Raw genomic sequence first — 22552 nt, forward strand, 5'->3', positions numbered from 1 at the left:
GGACCCTCTGGGACACTTCCCTCCCTCTTCTTAGGTCCGAACGCTGCCCGGCTTCGAAGCACCGGCCGCGCCCTGTGTGCTCCACCCTCTCTCTCTCTTTGCTTCCCGACTCGCTGCCCGGCCCTGTTACAGAGCCACCCGATCGAGCTCTAGCCCGCCGCAGCCCAGGAAGGATCAGTGCACTACCTGCCACCAGCCCGATTAGCTGGGAAACCACAGACTGGGGAACCAAGCCTGGCTCTTGACAGTCTCTCCTGCAAGTTTTCAATCCGACGATTTGGAGGGTGGTTGCTCACGGTCGACGCCCGTTTCTCGAGTTTCTGTGGATTCTATTTTTTTTTTCTTCTGGCTTCGACCTTCAAAAGCGTCGTCTGAGGTGCTGCCGAGTTGCAGGTAAGTTCGTTTCTTACTCGTCGCCAGTATTACGTCTGTGAATAATTGAGACACGGACTGCAGGAGTGGAACAAAATAAGTCTTTACTGGTGGAAGTCAGTAGTGAAACTAAAAACACAGAGGCTCACTAGCGCCTTTTATACAGGGGTGGTCACTGCCGGTACTGCAGTCTGAGACCAGTTATTCTCTTAAAGGTACATACACAACACTTTTTATGTAGAAAGAATCACAAGGTGCTTCACAGGCATAATCAGAGAAAAATTAACGCTGAGCCAAAGGAGGAGATATTAGGAGGGGTGGCCCCTAAAATTGGTCAGAACTTGGCTTTAGAGAGGTTTAGGCAGCTAATTCCAGAGCGTAGGACTTAGATGGCTAAAGGCACGGCTGCTAACGGTGGGGCAAAAGGAGAGGGATGCACAATTGGCCAGAGTTGGAGGAATGGAGAGTTCGAGGGAAGGGGGGTGGTTGTAGAACTGGCGGATTACAGAGATATGTTGGGGATTTAAATATGCGGATAAGAATTTTAAAGCGGCGATGGGGAACAGGAGACATTGTAGATCAGCGAGCACGTGTGAGGCTTGAGTTGTACTTGGTGCGGGATAGGATAGGATATGGATAGCAGGGGTTTGGATGAGTTGAATATTATGGCGGGTGGAGGATGGTTGACTGACCAGGATAGATTTGGTATAGTCAAATCTGGAGTTAACAAAGGCATGTATGAAGCAGATGGGCTGAGGCAGCCGATGTTAGAGATGGAAGTAGGCAATCTTTGTGATGGAGAGGATGTGGGGTTGGAAGCTCAGTTTCCCGCTCAAATATGACACAGAGGTAGTGCACAGTCTGGTTTCACCTGATGGAATAGGTGGCAAGTGTATGAAGTTAGCGGCAGGGGCTGAAGACAATGGCTTCGATCTTGTCAATGCTTCTCCGAAGGATATTACGGCTCATCTAAAAGTGGATGCCGGACAGGAAGTCTGAGAACATAGATGCAGTGGAGAGGTGGAAGTGTCTTGTCATCAGCGTCCATATGGAAGCTGACTCCATGTCATCCGATGATGTTGGCAATGGGAAACGTGTAGATGAGAAAGAGGAGATGATTAAGGATAAACTCTTGGGGGACCAGAGGTAAAGATGCAGAGGTGGGAAGGGAAGCAATTATTGGATGTGCTCTAGCTATGGTTGGATAAGTAAGAGTTTCACCAAGTGAGGGCAGTCCCACTGAACTGGAAAATGGAGGAAAGACATTGGAAGAGGATATTGTGGTTGACCTTGTGAAACCCTGCAGAGAAGTCAAGTTAGCAATTATGTAGTGCCTTTCACAGCCATGGGAAAGAACTTCACAGATAATAAATTACTTTTGGATTGTAGTCACTGTTAAGCAAAGAGAGAGCATGAAAAATTCTTGGCAAGTAAAATCAAGGAAAAGCCAAAGATGTTTTATAAATATGTTAAGAGTAAGAGGATAACTAAAGAAAGGGTAGGGCCTATTAGAGATCATGAGGGTAATCTGTGTGTGGAGACAGGAGACGTCGGTAGGGTTCTTAATGAATACTTTGCGTCTGTTTTCACAAAGGAGAGGGGCGAAGCAGATACTGCTATCAGGGAGGAGGAGTGTGAAATATTAGATGAAATAAACATAGTGAGAGAGGAAGTATTAAGGGGTTTAGCAGCTTTAAAAGTGGATAAATTCCCAGGCCTGGATGAAATGTATCCCAGGCTGTTAAGCGAAGCAAAAGAGGAAATAGCAGAGGCCCTGACCATCATTTTTCAATCCTCTCTGGCTTCAGGTGTGGTGCTGAAGGACTGGAGGACTGCTAATGTGGTACCCTTGTTTAAAAAGGGAAAAAAGGATAGACTGAGTAATTACAGGCCAGTCAGCCTAACCTCGGTGGGAAAATTATTGGAAAGAATTCTGAAGGACAGGATAAATCTTCATTTAGAAAGACACGGATTAATCAGCACGGATTTGTTAAGGGAAGGTCGTGTCTGACAAACTTGATTGAATTTTTTGAGGAGGTAACAAGGAGGGTAGATGAGGGTAGTGCGATTGATGTAGTGTATATGGACTTTAGCAAGGCTTTTGATAAGGTTCCACATGGCAGACTGGTCACGAAGTTAAAAGCCCATGGGATCCAGGGCAAAGTGTCAAGTTGGATGCAAAACTGGCTCGGAGACGGAAAGCAGAGGGTAATGGTTGATGGGTGTTTTTGTGACTGGAAGGCTGTTTCCAGTGAGGTTCTGCAGGTCCCTTGCTTTTTGTGGTATATAGCAACGATCTTGACTTGAATATAGGGGGTATGATTAAGAAGTTTGCAGATGATACTAAAATTGGCTGTGTGGTTGATACTGAAGAAGGAAGCTGTAGACTGCAGGAAGATATCAATAACTTGGTCAGGTGGGCAGAACAGTGGCAAATGGAATTCAATCCGGAGAAGTGTGAGGTAATGCATTTGGGGAGAGCTAACAAGGAAAGGGAATACACATTAAATGGTAGGACACTGAGTAATGTAGAGGAACAAAGGGACCTTGGAGTGCATATCCACAGATCCCTGAAGGTAGCAGGCCAAGTAGATAAGGTGGTTAAGAAGGCATACGGAATGCTTGCCTTTATTAGCCGTGGCATAGAATACAAGAGCAGGGGGGTTATGCTTCAACTGTATAAAACACTAGTTAGGCCTCAGCTAGAGTACGGCATGCAGTTCTGGTCACCACATTACAGGAAAGATGTGATTGCACTAGAGAGGGTACAGAGGACATTTACAAGGATGTTGCCAGGAGTAGAGAATCTTAACTATGAGGAAAGACTGGAAATACTGGATCTGTTTTCCTTGGAACAGAGGAGGCTGCGGGGAGACCTTATTGAGGTGTATAAAATTATGAGGGGCATAGATAAAGTGTATAGAAAAGGCCTATTTCCCTTAGCAGAGGGGTCAAAAACCAGGGGGCACAGATTTAAAGTAATTGGGGAAAGGTTTAGAGAGGATTTGAGGGGAAATGTCTTCACCCAGAGGGTTGTGGGGGTCTGGAACTCACTGCCTGAAAGGGTGGTAGAGGCCGGAACCCTAACCACATTTAAAAAGTACTTGGATGTACACTTGGGATGCTCTAACCTGCAGGGCTACGGACCAAGAGCTGGGAAGTGGGATTAGGCTGGATAGTTCTTTTTTGGCCGGTGAGGACATGATGGGCCGAAATGGCCTCCTTCCGTGCTGTAACATTCTATGATTCTTATGTAGGCTAACATAGCAGCTAATTTGCATGCAGCAAGGTCCCACAAACAGCAACGAGATGAAATACCAGATAATAAATTTTGGTGTTGGTTGAAGGATAACTGTTGGCCAGAACGTCCCTGCTCTTCTTTAAATAGTGCCAAGAGGCCTTCTACAGCCACCCGCACACAGGCAGATGTGTTAATGTCTATCGAAGATGACAATTTAGCAGACTCAAAATTTGAATATTTTCACACTTCCATAACCTGGGTGTTCCATGGATTTCATCCCTTGTAAGTTAAATTTAACCTAAAATCAACATCTTAATATGAATTAACCAAAATGCCTCCTAGATCAAAAGTGAAAAACCTCAAAACATGACAGTACAGTTATACCAATTGTACAGTTGGTAACAGCAGATCAGTGTTTTGATCGAATAAAATTATGGTTAAGCACAAAATGTATTTTTATTTTAGATGGAGGTGGGGATAGGGTTGTTCATTGTCTAAAACTTCTACTTGCTCATAAGAGAAAGCAGAATGTTTTATCGTAAAGATATTTAGTTTGGGCGTGAGTCTAACATTGATCGTCTGTTCATTTATTCCACTCAGAATCATTAAAGATTTTCATTCTTTCTCCCTCATCCCCATATATGTAGTGATTCTGGTGTGCTGAAACTCCACCCTAGCCTGTTCTTACTGCTGCTTGTTCTGGGTCGATTATATCCATCCCCCATGGATGGCACGTACTCAGCTCTCAGCCTGGCACCCTTTGTGCCCTTCATCATAAGGTAAGATATCTCTCATAATTAGGGTTTTGAATGACAGGAATGCTTTTTAGTATTGACATACTGAGAAATGTGTTTTTAGACCTTTTTTAATGATCTGAATTATAAATGCTTTTAAATATATTGTATTCATTTCTCATTACAAGACACAAACAAACAATTATGTACCCTTATATATTACCATTAGCTGTTTATAGATCCATAGTATAGTGTTAATTGCCATAATTAACATAGAGCTGGCAGAATGTTAAGTCCCGAATGCAAAAATTGCTACTGTACTTAACCACATTGCTGGAAAACACAGTAGATACCACTACTCAACTGAGCTATGCATTAATGGACTGTCTTGTGCCCATATGCGGGTCTGTTACTATGCTTTAAATTTCCTAACCGCATGACATCAAGTCCTACAATGACATACACTGTGGTACAGGAAACTTTCGTTTAACCAGAGGTTAAATGTCCGGAAAGCTCTATCTACCGGCAAAATTCAGGAGCCATTTCCTATAAGTTTTTTTTACTTCTCGTTGCTTTTTTTTTCCAGTCAGGCTCTGCAAGGTCCAGCTGAAGCTATTGCTTAGCTACAGAGACGCTTTTAAGCTGCGGCCGACTGTTTTGAAGCTGTTGCTAAGCAACAGGGTTTGTTGATTCACACGGAGCTCAAAAGCTCCGTATGTTTTAACATTAGCGCTGGTTTCTACGGCAGTTTTGATGGTACGGCACCAGCTCGGTCCCGTCAGTGCAGGATACCAGAAAGTTTCCTGTATGTAGGCTACGCAGACCTTAAATGTTTGATTAAGAGGAAAATCTGATAACATTATTTACATAAGGACATTGAATCCTTTCCATCCAGTTGACATATGTGAAGTTTCTTGAGCCTGATCAACTACTTTCGAAATGCTTTGACAAAAAAGTTTAAAGTATTAATAGTCAATACCACCCTCTATTGCAGCTTAAGAAAGTATCATGTGTAACTTTGTGTATATTATAAGCATTTGAAAGATAAATGTTCGCATAATTCTGTTTTTTTATAAATAATTAAATTAACACTTCACTGAACTGTTTGCATTCAAAAGCTTTTTCCTGTTTTGATTAATGAAATAATATCTTTAGAAATTATGTATACATTGAAGTTAAGCACGGGATCGCGAGTCTGATTACCACCAATTCTAATCATAAACATGACTTACGACAGCAAAATACTGCAGATGCTGGAAATCCGAAATAACAACAGAAAATGCTGGAAAAACTCAGCAGGCCAGGCAACATCCGTGGAGAGAAATTAGAGTCGACGTTTCGGGTCTAACCCTTTTTCAAAACTGGAAAGGAAATGAAATAGATCGAAAGGCAGGGCTGGGAGAGAACAAAATAAGTGAAGAGACATTAAGAGGTATTCAAAACGAGACGAGATGGTGATAGGACTAGTGGAGACAAAAGATGGCTCAGATTAGGTGTGAAATGTACTGGCAGAATGGGAAACAGCTGCCATGTGGGAGAGAGAAAAAAAAGGAAAGGGGGGGGGGGGAGGGAAAAACCAAAACAAAGGGTGGATAAAAAATATAAGTAAAAATGTAATAGGGGCCGAGGTTATGATGTGAAATTGTTGAACTCGATATTGAGTCCGGAAGGCTGCAAAGTGCCTAATCGGAAGATGAGGTGCTGTTCCTCGAGTTTACGTTCAGCTTCCGTGGAACAATGCAAGAGGCCAAGGACGGTGAGGTCCGAGTGGGAATGGAACATAAGAAATAGGAGCAGGAGTAGGCCAATCGGCCCCTCGAGCCTGCTCCGCCATTCAATAAGATCATGGCTGATCTGATCCTAACCGCCAATCTACTATCACAGAACCATCTCCTGAATCTAACAGAATTAGACACACGAAATAGGAGCAGGATCAGGCTACACGGCCCCTGGGCCCGCTCCGCTACCCACAGGGCCATGACCGATCCGAACCTAGACTCATGTCCAAATTCCTGCCCGCTCCCCGTAACCCTTAATTCCCTTTACTTCTAGGAAACTGTTGATTTCTGTTTTAAATTTATGTAATGATGTAGCTTCTACAGCTTTTTGGGGCAGCATATTCCATGGACCTACCACCCTCTGAGTGAAGTAGTTCCTCCTCATCTCAGTTTTGAAAGAGCAGCCCCTTATTCTAAGACTATGCCCCCTAGTTCTAGTTTCACCCATCATCGGGAACATCCTCCCCGCATCCACCCGATCCAACCCCTTCACAATCTTAAATGTTTCAATAAGATCGCCTCTCATTCTTCTGAACTCCAATGAGTAGAGTCCCAATCTACTCAACATCTCCTCATATGTCCATCCCCTCATCCCCGGGATTAACCGAGTGAACCTTCTTTGTACTGACTCGAGAGCAAGTATGTCTCTTCTTAAGTATGGACACCAAAACTGTACGCAGTATTCCAGGTGCGGTCTCACCAATACCTTGTACAACTGAAGCAATACCTCCCTATTTTTATATTCTATCCCCCTAGCAATGAAAGCCAACATTCCATTGGCCTTCTTAATCACTTGCTGCACCTGCATACTAACCTTTTGAGTTTCGTGCACCAGGACCCCCAGATCCCTTTGTACTTCAGTACTTTCCAGTTTCTTGCCATTAAGATAATAACTTGCTCTACGATTTTTCCTGCCAAAGTGCATAACCTCACACTTTCCAGTATTGTATTCCATCTGCCAAATCTCTGCCCACTTACTTAGCCTGTCTATGTCCCCTTGCAGGTTTTTTATGAATTAAAATGACAGGCGACCGGAAGCTCGGGGTCATCCTTACAGACTGAACGGAGGTGTTCCACAAAGCAATCACCCAATCTGCGTTTGGTCTCCCCAATGTAGAGGAGACCGCATCATGAGCAGCGAATACAGTATACTAGATTGCAAGAAGTACAAGTAAATCGCTGTTTCACCTGGAAGGGGTGTTTGGGGCCCTGGACAGTGGGAAGGGGGGAGGTATAGGGGCAGGTGTTACATCTCCTGCGCTTGCATGGGAAGGTGCCAGGGGAAGGGGTGCTGGGGGTGATAGAGGAGCGGACTAGGGTGTCTCGGAGGGAGCGGTCCCTACGGAATGCTGAAAGGGGAGGGGAGGGGAAGATGCGTTTGGTGGTGGAATCACTTTGGAGGTAGTGGAAATGGCGGAGGATGATCCGTTGAATGTGGAGGCTGGTCAATAACCTATCTCCGACTCTCTGACACCTCCTCCTACCTCCACCTGGACCATGATCCCACTACCGAACATCAAACCACCGTTTCCAAGACTGTCACTGACCTCATCTCCTCTGGAGACCTTCCCCCCGCGGCCACCAACCTCATAGTTCCCCAACCCCACACAGCCCGCACCTGCTCCTTCCCAAGATCCACAAACAGGACTGCCCTGGTAGACCCATCGTTTCAGCCTGTTTTTGCCCCACAGAACTTTATCTTTTCTCCCCTTGTCCAGTCTCTTCCCACCTACATCCGCAACTCTTCGGACGCCCTCTGCCACTTTAACAGTTTCCAGTTTCCTGGCCCCAACCGCTTCCTTTTCACCAATATTCACTACAAGCCCACTGAATCCCACAGCTACCTGGACTACACTTCCTCCCACCCCGCCTCCTGTAAGGACTCTATTCCATTCTCCGAGTTTCTCCATCTCCGCCGCATCTGCTCCGACGATGCCACCTTCCACACCAGTGCTTCCGACATCTCTTCCTTTTTCCTCAACCGAGGATTCCCCTCTACCGTGGTTGACACGGCCCTTGACCGTGGTTGACACGGCCCTTGACCGTGGTTGACACGGCCCTTGACCGTGTCCGTTCTATCTCCCGCACTTCTGCCCTCACCCCTGCCCCTCCCTCCCGGAACCACGATGGGGTTCCCCTTGTCCTCACCTTTCACCCGACCAGCCTCCACATTCAACGGATCATCCTCCGCTATTTCCGCTACCTCCAAAGTGATCCCACCACCAAACGCATCTTCCCCTCCCCTCCCCTTTCAGCATTCCGTACGGACCGCTCCCTCCAAGACACCCTAGTCCACTCCTCTATCACCCCCAGCACCCCTTCCCCTTCGCCCGGCACCTTCCCGTGCAAGCGCAGGAGATGTAACACCTGCCCCTATACCTCCCCCCTTCCCACTGTCCAGGGCCCCAAACACCCCTTCCAGGTGAAACAGCGATTTACTTGTACTTCTTTCAATTTAGTATACTGTATTCGCTGCTCACTATGTGGTCTCCTCTACATTGGGGAGACCAAACGCAGATTGGGTGACTGCTTTGCGGAACACCTCCGTTCAGCCTGTAAGGGTGACCCCGAGCTTCCGGTCGCCTGTCATTTTAATTCACCGCTCCATTCCCACTCGGACCTCACCGTCCTTGGCCTCTTGCATTGTTCCACGGAAGCTCAACGTAAACTCGAGGAACAGCACCTCATCTTCCGATTAGGCACTTTACAGCCTTCCGGACTCAATATCGAGTTCAACAATTTCAGATCATAACCATCTCGTCTCGTTTTGAATACCTCTTAATGTCTCTTCACTTCTTTTGTTCTCTCGCAGCCCTGCCTTTCGATCTATTTCATTTCCTTTCCAGTTTTGAAAAAGGGTTAGACCCGAAACGTTGACTCTAATTTCTCTCCACGGATGTTGCCTGGCCTGCTGAGTTTTTCCAGCATTTTCTGTTGTTATTTCATAAACATGACTTGTTCATTTCATTTGCTTGAGCTACAAATCTTAAGTAATCAAAGTTAGCTGAAGTATCTTTGATAATTGCCAAGAAAGCCAACAGCTGCTTTTTTTTAATAAACTTCATTTTTTTGGTTTAAAAATCCAAAAATTTCTTTTAAATAAAATTGAAAAAATCAGCAATTATCTAGTAAAACATATATATTTGCAGTGTTGAATTCATGTTTTCAGGAAAAAAAATTAACTTGCATTAAATTTGAATCTTTTAATGATTGGTAATATGTTTGAATGTTGCAGTTCCTTATTAAGTATCCAAAGTACACTGTTGCCTCATCTCAGTAAATCTGAACTTATTGGGAGGTTCATAAACCCCCAGTCAGTGTTGTTTAAAGAAGGTTATTTCGCTGAATTACAGTCCTCTTCTTAGGACTGATTACATCGAAGGCTCTCTAATTTGGCAAAGTTGTGCTATTTACATTATTTTTGGACATGTTTATGCCCTTGGAAAGCAGAGTACACACATAATAAAACAGCAATGTCAAGTCTGGAAAACTGAGATAGGATAAAGAAATAAAACATTAGCATTTATAAATAATTTCTTAAAACATTGTGTTATAAATAGTAAAATACTAAGGTATGATTGGGCAAAAAAAAATACAAGTTGGTATGTATGGTTTGCTGTGAGAATTGTCAGTGTACAAAGTTATTAGTTATGGCTTGAATTGGTACTTGCACCAAAAATTGAATTTTTAACATGAACCATGTTCAGCTATGATGCAGTGGTTTTGGAGGCTTGATAGATACTTTACTTGTGCCAAAAATTCAGTAGCGGTATCTGTCAACAGCAAATCCAGAAATTGACTTGTTTTCACATATAAAAGCTCAGACAGAGCTGGCCATTTTGAAGTGGTAAACAGATGTTCATTGATACAGGCAGGCAAGTCACAACAGGACTGTAGTTGTACTGTGTGGATCGTGTTACAGAGGAGTGTCAGGTCAAAATGTATGTCACATTCCCTCTGGGAGCACTCAAAAGGCTGTCTTGTATTCCTTCAAGTACAGTAGGAGAAGGAGTGATTGAAGAATTTGGGTTTCAGTTACATCAGCTGACACTGGGTAAACGAATCAAATAGCCAGTTCTTAGGGCAGTTTAAATTACCAGCTTACAAAATTCCAAACATATGGAAGAAGGGGGAATGAAAAAGATATATTTATCCCTAAATCTTGCACAAGGGAGAACATTTACTCTTTAAAATGTATATTTCATCACAGTTCATTTCTTAACCTCAAACCAGTACTTCAGCTTAGTTCAACAAGGGGAAATTGCAGATATTGTTCCTTTCGAGATGTTTTTATATTTTTACTCTTGTTGCATGACCTTTGCAGAACGGTTTCTAACCACCACGTTTGGCTGCTTCTTTAGTCCTTTTCTCCTGCCAGTAAGTGTGTTCCTGGAGGCGTCTGTACCACAACTAAAGGTGGTTGGCGCTGTTTCAAACCTTTTCATTACATAACAACAGTCACTGTACTCCAAAAGTAATTAATTGTATGAAGCACTTGTAAAAGCTTGCACACTGGTCTTCATATTTGCTTTCTTTCAGTTTATTTGTTAACTTGGCATTTTCGTGGATACACTAAAATTTGAAATTTGCTTTAATATTTATCCAGTCTGCCATTGGCCCTTCCCGTGTTTTAATTAGTTGGCTAAGGTGCTTGCCACTTAATGTACCATCTCATTACATAGTATTACATTACATAGTATTTACAGCACAGAAACAGACCATTTGGCCCAACAGGTGTTTATGCTCCACACGAGCCTCCTCCCGCCTTACTTCATCTCACCCACTTCTATTCCTTTCTCCCTCCTGCACTTAACTAGCTTCCCCTTAAATGCATTTATGGATCAGGAGTGGGAACTCTCGTGCATGACACGGGTGAGCCCATGTTTACTGACTCTTCCTAGTTGCTCTGAGACCTTGCAGTGGCGGTGTTCACACAATGGTGTTAGGCAGGGAATTCTAGGATTCTGATGAAGGAATAGAAATGTATGTCCAACTCAGAATGGTATGTGACATGGAGGAAAACTTGGAGGCGATGGACTTCCCACAACAATGCTGTTCTTGCTCTTCTTGGCGGTAGATGTTGCAGTGGTGGATACAAATTCAATAGTAGCCTTCAAAAGGGAATTGGATAAATACACGAAGGAGAAAAAGTTGCAGGGATATGGGGAAAGAGTGGGGGAGTGGGAGTAACGGGATTGCTCTTCGAAAGAGCAGGCGCAGACTCGATGGGCTGAATGTTCTCCTTCTGTGCTTTACTATTCTATCATTCTAAAAGCATTGTGGGTAGATAACAGTCCAACAGAATAAACTGACTCACAAATCATACCGTGCACATTTATTTTTTGCAATTCAGAGGTTTCTGTTCTTCAAATGGAGTCTGAAGTCTTGAGCTTGTGTGCAAATATCCTTTTATGGTTTGATGTTTTTCAGTTTCAACCTGATCTTCTGTGTGGAAAAGACTTTCACATCCCCATCGGAAATTCTATTTAAAAAGTTCTGCATTTTACAACGGTTGGCATTTACTGTTAGTTGAGTGGACTTTTTTCTCCTGCTGTCACCACCAAGGTTCTTCAAACAGTAATTTAATAGTAGTAAATCATCTTCAGTATCAGGATACTGTGGGTTACACCTAATTTGGCAACTGACTAGCCCAGTCAAAGGACCCTTAGTGTAAGATCCAGCCATTTCTCAATAGTCCCATTAACAGTTAACATTCAATTCAAATAATCTTGCTCCAGGAGTAGTCTCCAGAACACGCCTCTCTGTTGAAGCTTATTCAAGGTGAATAATCAATATTTAAGAGCTTTCCAGTAGTGAGCCCAAAATAAAGTTTTACTCAAAGGGCTCCAGAAGGTGGTTCTCTCCATCCTTCTTACTCCTATCAGCCAACCCTTTACCACTGATAGATCCTTTTGTGGCTGTGTGCTCATATGGGACAAGGTTTGGTTGAAAGAATTCAGCTCTGCCTTGGAAAACTGGAACATGAGGAGACTTGACTAAGGGTTGTTTTCTGAATCTTCAACCACTTCCTACTTCCAAAAGTAAATGCCAGACTACCTACTGCAGTTAACTGCATAACTAGTACAATATTTTAGGAAATGATGGAGAAGGGTTGGGGGTGGGAACCAAGGAAGGGATGAGAACAGACAAAATCCCCCTGTACTATCCAGACCTGGTCAGTTAGTTGAGGAGGGGGGAAGGCTTTGACTGATGCCATCATTTCCTCTCATTCGTTTAGCCCTTAAAAGATGTACAGGATCAGGTTGATGGTAATCCTCATTGCTCAAGTGGCCTCCAAGACCATTGCTTTCAGACCTCGCCTCCCACCCATAGTGTCTATGTTGGAGAGTTGGAGTGTTCTCCAGTCCATCCAGCTCTAAGCAGATGGCTTGGCTTCAGTAGGACTAAAGTAAAGTATGAGCACATTGAAACTTTCAGCACAACTTGTTCACAATCGTAATTGGAAGAAATTCTGCCTCTGGTGCTAAGATCATGAGGATTCTGTGTCATCTGGCAACCCAGTGTATTGTGTTAGGAACTGAACTGAAGCCACTCAGCACTTATTTTTAATGTATCTTTCATATACCAAATAATATCGTCTATAATCTATAGGTGCAAAGCCACTAAAACACTTGCTGGGAACCCACACTTAAGTTTTTTGAAGCACTTACTGCTCTTTTTCATGCAAGTAACATCCACCACAATATTGTTACTTACCAAATCTGTTAAACTCCTGGAGAGTTTACATAATCCCAGATTGACTGCGAATTATTTTTTATGTTGAACATTCTTGTCCATAGTCATGTGTTCTTTTATTTTAGATAACAGACTTTATTAGTATTGGGTTTTTTTTCTAACCGTAGTATCATGAGCTATTTTTCAATCTGCTGTACCACCCTTGTACTTAGTAAGCTTTGAAATATTTTAGCCAAAGCTCCCCCTATTTCTTCCCTGATTTCCTTAAGAATTCCTTGATGTATTTCACGGATCCGTTACCTTAAAATATCAAAGCGTTATTTCACTACTGGTCCATATTTTCCTCCATGAATTCTTCTATTCCTCTAACCACAGGAAAGGGTATTTCAGAATTATATACAATGTCGTAACTGATGCACGAGTCAGTACTAGTCTCATCTACCTTTAATAACTTGTTCAGTTCCTTTCTGAAAGCAGGTAGTGAATCCATACTCTCTGCATGTTCTGGCGATCTGTTTGCGATCAATGATGTGGGGGGGGGGGGGGGGAGTACTTCCTGGTATGTAACCTAATGATTTTGTATTTTGTGCTAGTACCCCTCTTCATCTCGCTCAAAGAACCTATTTCCTTTGTTATTCTAAAGACCTCAACTATATCCCCTGGAAGTATACATTTCTGTACATGTAAAAAAAATGTCCCAGTTCCTTGAACCTATCCAGATACCTAAGTGTCCTTAGACTTATCATCAATCATGTAGCCGTCCTCTAGACATTCTGCAGATCCTTAATATCCCTCACATCATGATGCTACCAAATCTGGGCATGATACTCAGATGAGGTCGTACCAATTTCTTGTAAAGGATGAGCATTGTATTTCTAGTTTTGTATTTCACTGTGCTAGCTGTACATCCCAATACCCTGCTTGCCTTCTCTACAGTCTCGTGACACTGGTCATGGGCCTTTAACCTTTCACGAACAACTCCCCTTGGATATCTCTCCTGCTCCACTGCCTTTAGCGGTTAGCCCTGCCGGGAATTACCATGACCCAAATACATCATTTGCATTTATCCACATTGAAGGACATTTGCTACACCCAAGCCCATTTCCCCAATTTATCTAAATCAGCTTGCAATCTATTTATAAGTCTTAACTCCTGCACACACCTTGTGTCATCAGTAAACCTAAGGATCATAGTGCCAATTCCCTCATCCAAATATTAATAAAGATGGTGAAGAGCTGTGGTTCTAATACTGATCCCTGTGGGACTGCACTAGTTATTGAACCCCATGAAGAGCTGCTACCATTAATAATCACCCTCTGCCTACACGAATGAAACGAATTGGCAATCTAGCATAAAATATGACTCCAATCCCAAAAGACTCGACCTTGCTTAACAGCCTGCTGTGTGTTACTTTACAAAGGCTTTTTTGAAAATCCAGATGCGCTCTATTTACTAGGCTACCATTACGCACCAACTTCTTTCACCTTTTCTAAAAGTTTGACCAAGTTGGCGAGGCAGGAAGTTCGTTTCCAAAAGCTATGCTGAGAATTTCTCTTTTTTTTTAAAAAGGGCAAACTTGTCCACTGTCTGGCTGCCTTTTGTTTCTGTGACTACCTAAGACCATAAAGGGTTTTAATATGTTACGGGCTAGTTACAGTGCTTTCCCAGTGTCCGGTCACGACAGCTCCTTAAGATGTCCGTGGTCATGTCACAGTTCAGATTATTTCAATGCTGAGTTTGGTCTGTGTCTGAAAAGAACATGTAAGATAGCAGAGAGCCATCATTGAACAGAAAATGACAGACATGGAGGAGGATTAATATCAGCAAGTGCTCTATAGCTGGAGAGGAATTCTGACAGAACTCCATTGTCCCAGTTATCAAAAGTGTTCTTGGGAACACTGCCCACAGATAAAACCACTGGGCCAGATTTTGCTGAAAAAATAACGGCATCTGAACGACACACACCGTTATTAAAGCGCAAATTGGCCAAACAACTTCTAGCGAGGAAGAGATACCCCGTGATTGGCGAATCGGCACAAGTTGCTGGTCGATTTGCACCACTCTGCCATTAGCTTCGCAAAAACGGCATTTCGCACTTAACCTTAATTTTCATGAAGTTGCTGCATTTGCACATTAATTGCCCATTTAACTCGCCATAGAAATTTAAGTCTAGTAATTAACAGCGTAATTAACCTTTTAACAATGTGAAAATTGTTATTGACTGCCAATCAACTTCTCTAGCTCAGAAAATAAACAATTCTAAGTGTGGTGTCTCATTCCTTCAGGTTGTGAATTGTTTTAGGAGATCATAAAAATGTCATTTAAATTTTTTTAAATTTTTGTTCTTTTCCTCACCTCGCTCACTCACTCACTCTCTCGCTCTCTCATTCCAATCTTTCTTTTCTTCTCTCTATTTCTCTTTCTGTACTGAATTTGACATTGGATTCACCCACTCGAATTTGCCCCCCTTCTCAGTCCTTCCTCTGTTTATTTCTCAATCCTTAAATCTCATTGCTTAAGGTGATACCCTTGTCCCGTTGTTCACCAATGTCCCAGATGCTCTGCTGCCCTCATTGTGTTGTTATCAACTTGCACTTCCAGCAACTTTGTCGGCAAAATGTTTTAAAACCTAAATGTGCACGAACAAGGCTAACTAACTAGGCGTGCCGCGAGAGGCCCCGCTCCAGCAAAATCTGGCCCACAGTTGACAATACTCAGCACAATCAGTATCAAAGTAACTGTGGCTAATGATTAATTGGTCAGACTAAGAGAATAAGTAGAGTATTTGGGCACAGAACACCGTGCTGTCCACAGTCCAGATCAACTCTTGTTTTACCAGTTCACTGAACAGTTGGCATTTAGTCCAACCATTTTAGTGTGCTGAACTCTACTTTGGGTTAAAATCTGATCCTTAGCATACTCACAAGATTCACTTTGTTTTTCTCTTGTTGGCTTTCCACTTTTAATTGTTGGGGTATGAATCTACAGGTGCCAGGCACCCTCCAGTGCCTCGCTTGTACCCTCACACCAATTTCCAAGCTTTGACAGCAGAAGGCATCAACAACTGAATCCACTTCTATCCTCAGAAGTAGAATACCTGGGTGATTTCCCCCTCCTGCCCCTACTGCAGTTCTGGCTTCGGTCAACTAACTCAGCACACTGGGGATCAAAGGGTTCACTTATTTAATATTCTAATTTGTTGCAGCTACATTTATAGGAACAGGAGCAGGCCATTTAGCCTCTCGAGCCTGTTCCACCATTCAATGAGATCATGGCTGATATGGTATGTGGGTGATACCCAAACAAATACTTATAACTCCAGCCAAATAGAACATCTTCCATTGAGTTTCTAAACCACTCGAGGGCCTTTTTTATTTATTTTCCCAGTAGTGGATTCCTCTGTAATTGTCCGAATGTAGGTGAAATTCAGATAGGCAGCCATCCCTTTTGGGCTCTCAGTGCTTTGTCACTGGGGGTGCTTTGGATTCCCACCTTTTCTGGCTCCCATGTTAGCTGACATTGTTAATGGTTCTCTCTCCTCCGGTACTGTCCCGCTCTCCCTCAAATCTGCTGTCATCACCCCTCTTCTCAAAAAACCAACCCTTGATCCCTCCGTCCTTGCAAACTACCGCCCCATCTCCAGCCTCCCTTTCCTCTCCAAAGTCATTGAACACGTTGTCGCCTCCCAAATCCATGGCCACCTTGCCAGCACTTCCATGTTTGAATCCCTCCAATTAGGTTTCCGCCACTGCCACAGTACCGAAACGGCTCTCATCAGAGTAACAAATGACATCCTTTGTGACTGTGACAAAGGTAAACTATCACTCCTCGTCCTTCTTGACTTATCTGCAGCCTTTGAGATGGTTGACCACACCATCCTTCTCCAATGCCTCTCTACCGTCGTCCAGCTGGGTGGGACTGCACTCGCCTGGTTCCATTCTTATCTATCTAATCACAGCCAGAGAATCACCTGCAACAGCTTCTCTTCCCGCTCCCGCATTGTTATCTCTGGTGTCCCCCAAGGATCTATCCTTGGCCCCCTCCTATTTCTCATCTACATGTTGCCCCTTGGTGACATCAACCAAAAACACAACGTCAGTTTCCACATGTACGCTGACAACACCGAGCTCTACCTCACCACCACTTCTCTCAATCCCTCCACGGTCTCTAAATTGTCAGACTGCTTGTCTGACATACAGTTCTGGATGAGCAGAAGTTTTCTCCAATTAAATATTGGGAAGACTGAAGCCATTGTTTTTGGTCCCCGCCACAAACTCCATTCCCCAGCCACTGACTCCATCCCTCTCCCTAACATCTGCCTGAGGCTGAACCACACTGTTCGCAACCTTGGTGTCATATTTGACCCTGAAATGTGCTTCCGACCACATATCCACAGCATAACAAGAACGCCTATGTCCACCTCTGCAACATCGCCTGTCTCTGCCCTTGCCTCAGCTCATCTGCTGCTGAAACCCTCATCCATGCATTTGCTACCTCTAGACTTGACTATTCCAATGCACTCCTGGCTGGCCTCCCACATTCCACCCTACGTAAACTTGAGGTCATCCAAAACTCGGCTGCCCATATCCTAACTCGCACCAAGTCCTGTTCGCTCATCACCCCTGTGCTCGCTGACCTACATTGGCTCCTGGTTAAGCAGTGCCTCGATTTCAAAATTCTCATCCTTGTTTTCAAATCCCTCCATGGCCTCGCCCCTCCCTATCTCTGCAATCTCCCCGAGATATCTGTGCTCCTCTAATTCTGCCCTCTTGAGCATCCCTGATTATAATTGCTCAACCTTTGGTGGTCGTGCCTTCTGTTGCCTAGGCCCTAAGTTCTGGAATTCCCTGCCTAAACCTCTCCACCCCGCTACCTCTCCTTCCTCCTTTTAAGACGCTCCTTAAAACCTACTTCTTTGACCAAGCTTTTGGTCACCTGCCCTAATTTCTCCTTATGTAGCTCGGTGTCAAATTTTTTGTCTTCTAATACTCCTGTGAAGCACCTTTGGACGTTTTACTACATTAAAGGTGCTATATAAATACAAGTTGTTGTTGTTGTTGTTGGGTCTTGGTTTTTCCACTTGTTTATAGTACTGCATTGTCTCTGAAAGCAGGGCTGTAACTGGATGCGGAATTAGACGAAACATTTAAAGTTTGTCTATGTCCTACCTACCTCCTGGCACTGTCTGATCACTAACTTGAAAATAAGGTAAAAGTTAGAGCAACTATATGCATTTATATATTGCCTTTACTGTCAAAAAGCAACCCAAGCTGCTTCACAGATGCAAAAGGACAAACTGATGCCAAGACAAAGATGGAAATATTAGGGGAGATAATCAAAAGCTTGGTCAAAGAAGTATGATTTAAGGAGGGTCTTAAAGGAGCAGTGGTGGAGGGGTTTAGGGAGAAATTTAAAAGACAGCAAAAAATAACAAAAAGATTGATTAAGAAAGGGAAGATAGATTATGAAAGTAAATTAGCAAAAAATATAAAAACAGATAGTAAGAGTTTTTATAGTTATATAAAAAGAAAAAGGGTGGCTAAAGTAAATGTTGGTCCCTTAGAGGATGAGACCGGGAAATTAATGGTGGGAAATATGGAGATGGCAAAAACGCTGAATGAATATTTTATATCAGTCTTTACAGTAGAAGACACTAAGAATATCCCAACACTGGACAAACAGGGGGCTAAAGGGGGGGAGGAGCTAAACACGATCAAAATCACTAAGGAAGTGGTACTCGGTAAAATAATGGGACTCAAGGCGGATAAATCACCTAGACCTGATGGCTTACATCCTAGGGTCTTGAGGGAAGTGGCAGTAGGGATTGTGGATGCATTGGTAATAATTTTCCAAAACTCCCTGGACTCGGCAAAGGTCCCGGCAGACTGGAAAACTGCTAATGTAACACCCTTATTTAAAAAGGGCAGTAGACAGAAGGCTGGAAACTATAGACTGGTTAGCCTAACATCTGTGGTAGGTAAAATTTTGGAGTCCATTATTAAGGAGACAGTAACAGGACATTTGGATAATCATAATTTAATAGGACAAAGTCAGCATGGTTTTATGAAGGGGAAGTCATGTTTGACAAATTTGCTGGAGTTCTTTGAGGAAGTAACATATAGGGTGGATAAAGGGGAACCAGTGGACGTAGTGTATTTAGACTTCCAAAAGGCATTTGACAAGGTGCCAAACAAAAGGTTATTGCTTAAGATAAAAAATCACGGGATTGGGGGTAATATTCTGGCATGGATAGAGGATTGGCTATCTAACAGAAGGCAGAGAGTTGGGATAAATGGTTCATTCTCAGACTGGCAATCAGTAACCAGTGGTGTTCCGCAGGGGTCAGTGCTGGGTCCCCAACTCTTTACAATCTATATTAACGATTTGGAGGAGGGGACCGAGTGTAACATATCAAAGTTTGCAGATGATACTAAGATGGGAGGGAAAGTAGTGAGTGAGGAGGACATAAAAAACCTGCAAGGGGACATAGACAGGCTAATAAGTGGGCAGAGATTTGGCAGATGGAATACAATACTGGAAAGTGTGAGGTTATGCACTTTGGCAGGAAAAATCGTAGAGCAAGTTATTATCTTAATGGCAAGAAACTGGAAAGTACTGAAGTACAAAGGGATCTGGGGGTCCTGGTGCACGAAACTCAAAAGGTTAGTATGCAGGTGCAGCAAGTGATTAAGAAGGCCAATGGAATGTTGGCTTTCATTGCTAGGGGGATAGAATATAAAAATAGGGAGGTATTGCTTCAGTTGTACAAGGTATTGGTGAGACCGCACCTGGAATACTGCGTACAGTTTTGGTGTCCATACTTAAGAAGAGACATACTTGCTCTCGAGTCAGTACAAAGAAGGTTCACTCGGTTAATCCCGGGGATGAGGGGATGGACATATGAGGAGATGTTGAGTAGATTGGGACTCTACTCATTGGAGTTCAGAAGAATGAGAGGCGATCTTATTGAAACATATAAGATTGTGAAGGGGTTGGATCAGGTGGATGCGGGGAGGATGTTCCCGATGATGGGTGAAACTAGAACTAGGGGGCATAGTCTTAGAATAAGGGGCTGCTCTTTCAAAACTGAGATGAGGAGGAACTACTTCACTCAGAGGGTGGTAGGTCCATGGAATATGCTGCCCCAAAAAGCTGTAGAAGCTACATCATTACATAAATTTAAAACAGAAATAGACAGTTTCCTAGAAGTAAAGGGAATTAAGGGTTACGGGGAGCGGGCAGGAATTTGGACATGAGTCTAGGTTCGGATCGGACATGGCCCTGTGGGTAGCGGAGCGGGCCCAGGGGCCGTGTAGCCTGATCCTGCTCTTATTTCGTGTGTCTGATTCTGTTAGATTCAGGAGATGGTTCTGTGATAGTAGACTGGCGGTTAGGATCAGATCAGCCATGATCTTATTGAATGGCGGAGCAGGCTCGAGGGGCCGATTGGCCTACTCCTGCTCCTATTTCTTATGTTCTTATGTAAATTCTAGACATTAGAGCCTAGGCAGCTGAAGGCACAACTGTCGATGGTGGGACGATGGGAAGGGGAATGTATGAGATCGGAGTCGCAGGAACAGAGTTCATGGTGGGGTGCTTGTCGGGTTGGAGGAGGTTTTTTGGTTATGGTGTGATGAAGCCATGGAGGGGCTTAAACAGAAGGATGAAAATTTTAATCTTAAAACATTGGGATTCAGAAGCCATTGTAGGCCAGCAAGGACAGGGGTGATGGCTAAGCAGAATTTGGTGCTGAATAGGATATAAGCAACAGAATTTTGATTGATCTTAAGATTATGGCGGGTGGAGTATGATAGGCTGGCCAAGAAAGCATTGGAGTAATTGAGTCTAGAGGTGACAAAGGCATGGATGAAGGTTTCAGTGGCACATGGGCTGATGTAAGGGTGGATGTGGACAGTGTTGTAGAGGGGGAAGTAGATGGTCTTTTTGATGGAAAGGTTATGAGGTCACAAGCTCAGCACAGGGCTGAGCAGAATGATGAGCTTGCGAACAAACTGGTTCAGTCTGATGCAGTGCGAGGGAGTGGGATGCAGCCAAGGGAACGGTGTCGATTTCGTGGCAACTGCTGAAAACAATTGTTTCGGGCCTCCCCAGTGTTTAGCTGGAAGAAATTGTGGCTCATTCAAAGCTGGATGGTGGATAAGCATTTTGACAGCAAGGAGGTAGTGGGGGCATCGTGAGAGATGTTGAAAGGGAAATCCTCACTTTCTCTGAATGCAGTTCTCTTACAAAGTAGCCTATCACCCTTCCTTCAGACCTGTTTAAGAACTGAAATTAGTTTATCTGATGTTTAATAGTTCTACAGAATTCTTTATACGAGTTAATATTCTTACTGTATTAAGTTAGAAAATGCTGGAAATGTGCAATGGGACCAGGTCCATCAGCATCTGGAAAGAGAAAAGATCAGTTAACATTTTAGGTGGAGGTCCTATTTTAGAACTGGTTCCTGCAAAGTCTCTATCCAAAGCGTAACCTCTCTTTTCTCTCTCTAACCGAGCTGCTGTGTATTTCCAGAACATGAGTTTTTTTATTTAGAATTCCAGCATCTGAGAGCATTTTACTTTTAATCTTTATAATAACTAGTTAAAGTACGCTGAATTCATTTTTCTTTTCAATCTGGCAAGAAATCATACAATTTGTATTATTAATATACAAGTAGGGATAGAGCTCTTATTTTGACTAAAGTACTTACAGTACTTGTGGAAAAGATAAAATTGCTTAAGTCAAGAGGTAGAGTATTCAAGCCACTAATCTTTTGAGTAGGGCATTATTTTGAACTAGTTAGCATGGTGTTTTATTTTAAATCAGGAACTTCTTAGTGTACAGCATGGAGAATACTGAGATGTAATATGAGCACAGTCGAGCTCGGTCATTAAACATAAAATGGCAGACATACTGCTGTTCCTGTTTGCAGGGCTGGCTTGGGACTTACCACATTTCTTTTATCATCTTTCCTTTTAAACTGTTGGGTATAGTCTGAATTTACAAATTAGCGTTTATACTCAAAATCTTAATATATGGAATACGTTTTGCATAGAACATTGTTTGGTTTGCTGTCCTTTTCTCTCTGCATACCTTTATCTAATCTTTAAGTATTTCCTCTTATCTGCTCCTTACAGTTACCTGTGTTCATCTTTAGCATTCCTTTTATTCTATCTTCTGTCACATCTCTGCCGAATATCTTTGTGTTCATTGTTTAGAGTTCTCACCTTTTTTTACTAATAATATATTTTCCTAATATATTTAGTTAATATCAGATAGAATCTGTACGTTTTATTCATAGGTGCAGCCACTGACAAAATGACAGTAGGACCCCTGAAGCCCACCCACGTGCATATCCCACTGGGAGTCCACCTGAATTATGGTAATTGCCCTGACTCTGGGAAATCATCCAGCATTAGGATGTGAACATGGGGTGGGCTGCCCACCCTGCCCAATCCAGTGCAGGTCCCAAGAAAGAAAATCTGCCTTTTGTGTTTTGTGACTGCGTTAACGGGATCCTGGAAGGAGAGGTAATCCTGGAGAGGATGGTCCAGGAGGACTTGGGAGAGAGAGAGAGAGATCTAGGAGCCTTTGTCCAGTCATACTGGGGCTTGTTGGGAAGTATTGAAGTGGGTAGCTTCTGGCAGCCTTGAGAGGAGTAAAGAAAGAGTACAGGCAAATGAGCCTCAAACTACCCTTGACACCATACAGTCCATCAGTCACTCCCTCAC

At 43.3% G+C, this 22552-nt stretch overlaps 1 protein-coding gene across 1 annotated transcript in view; it reads left to right on the forward strand.

Moving 5' to 3' along the window:
- The window catches only part of thada (THADA armadillo repeat containing), a 502870-nt gene that overhangs the window by 207791 nt on the left and 272527 nt on the right, over nt 1-22552 (forward strand). Inside the window, exon 27 of the mRNA XM_085980649.1 lies at nt 4261-4392. Within this exon, the coding sequence (XP_085836775.1) occupies nt 4261-4392 (132 nt within the window). The remainder of the gene's footprint in view (nt 1-4260; nt 4393-22552) is intronic.

This window comes from Somniosus microcephalus, chromosome 3, assembly GCF_052327205.1.
Source record: "Somniosus microcephalus isolate GS21.2 chromosome 3, FLI_Smic_1.0, whole genome shotgun sequence".
NCBI classification, from domain to species: domain Eukaryota; kingdom Metazoa; phylum Chordata; class Chondrichthyes; order Squaliformes; family Somniosidae; genus Somniosus; species Somniosus microcephalus.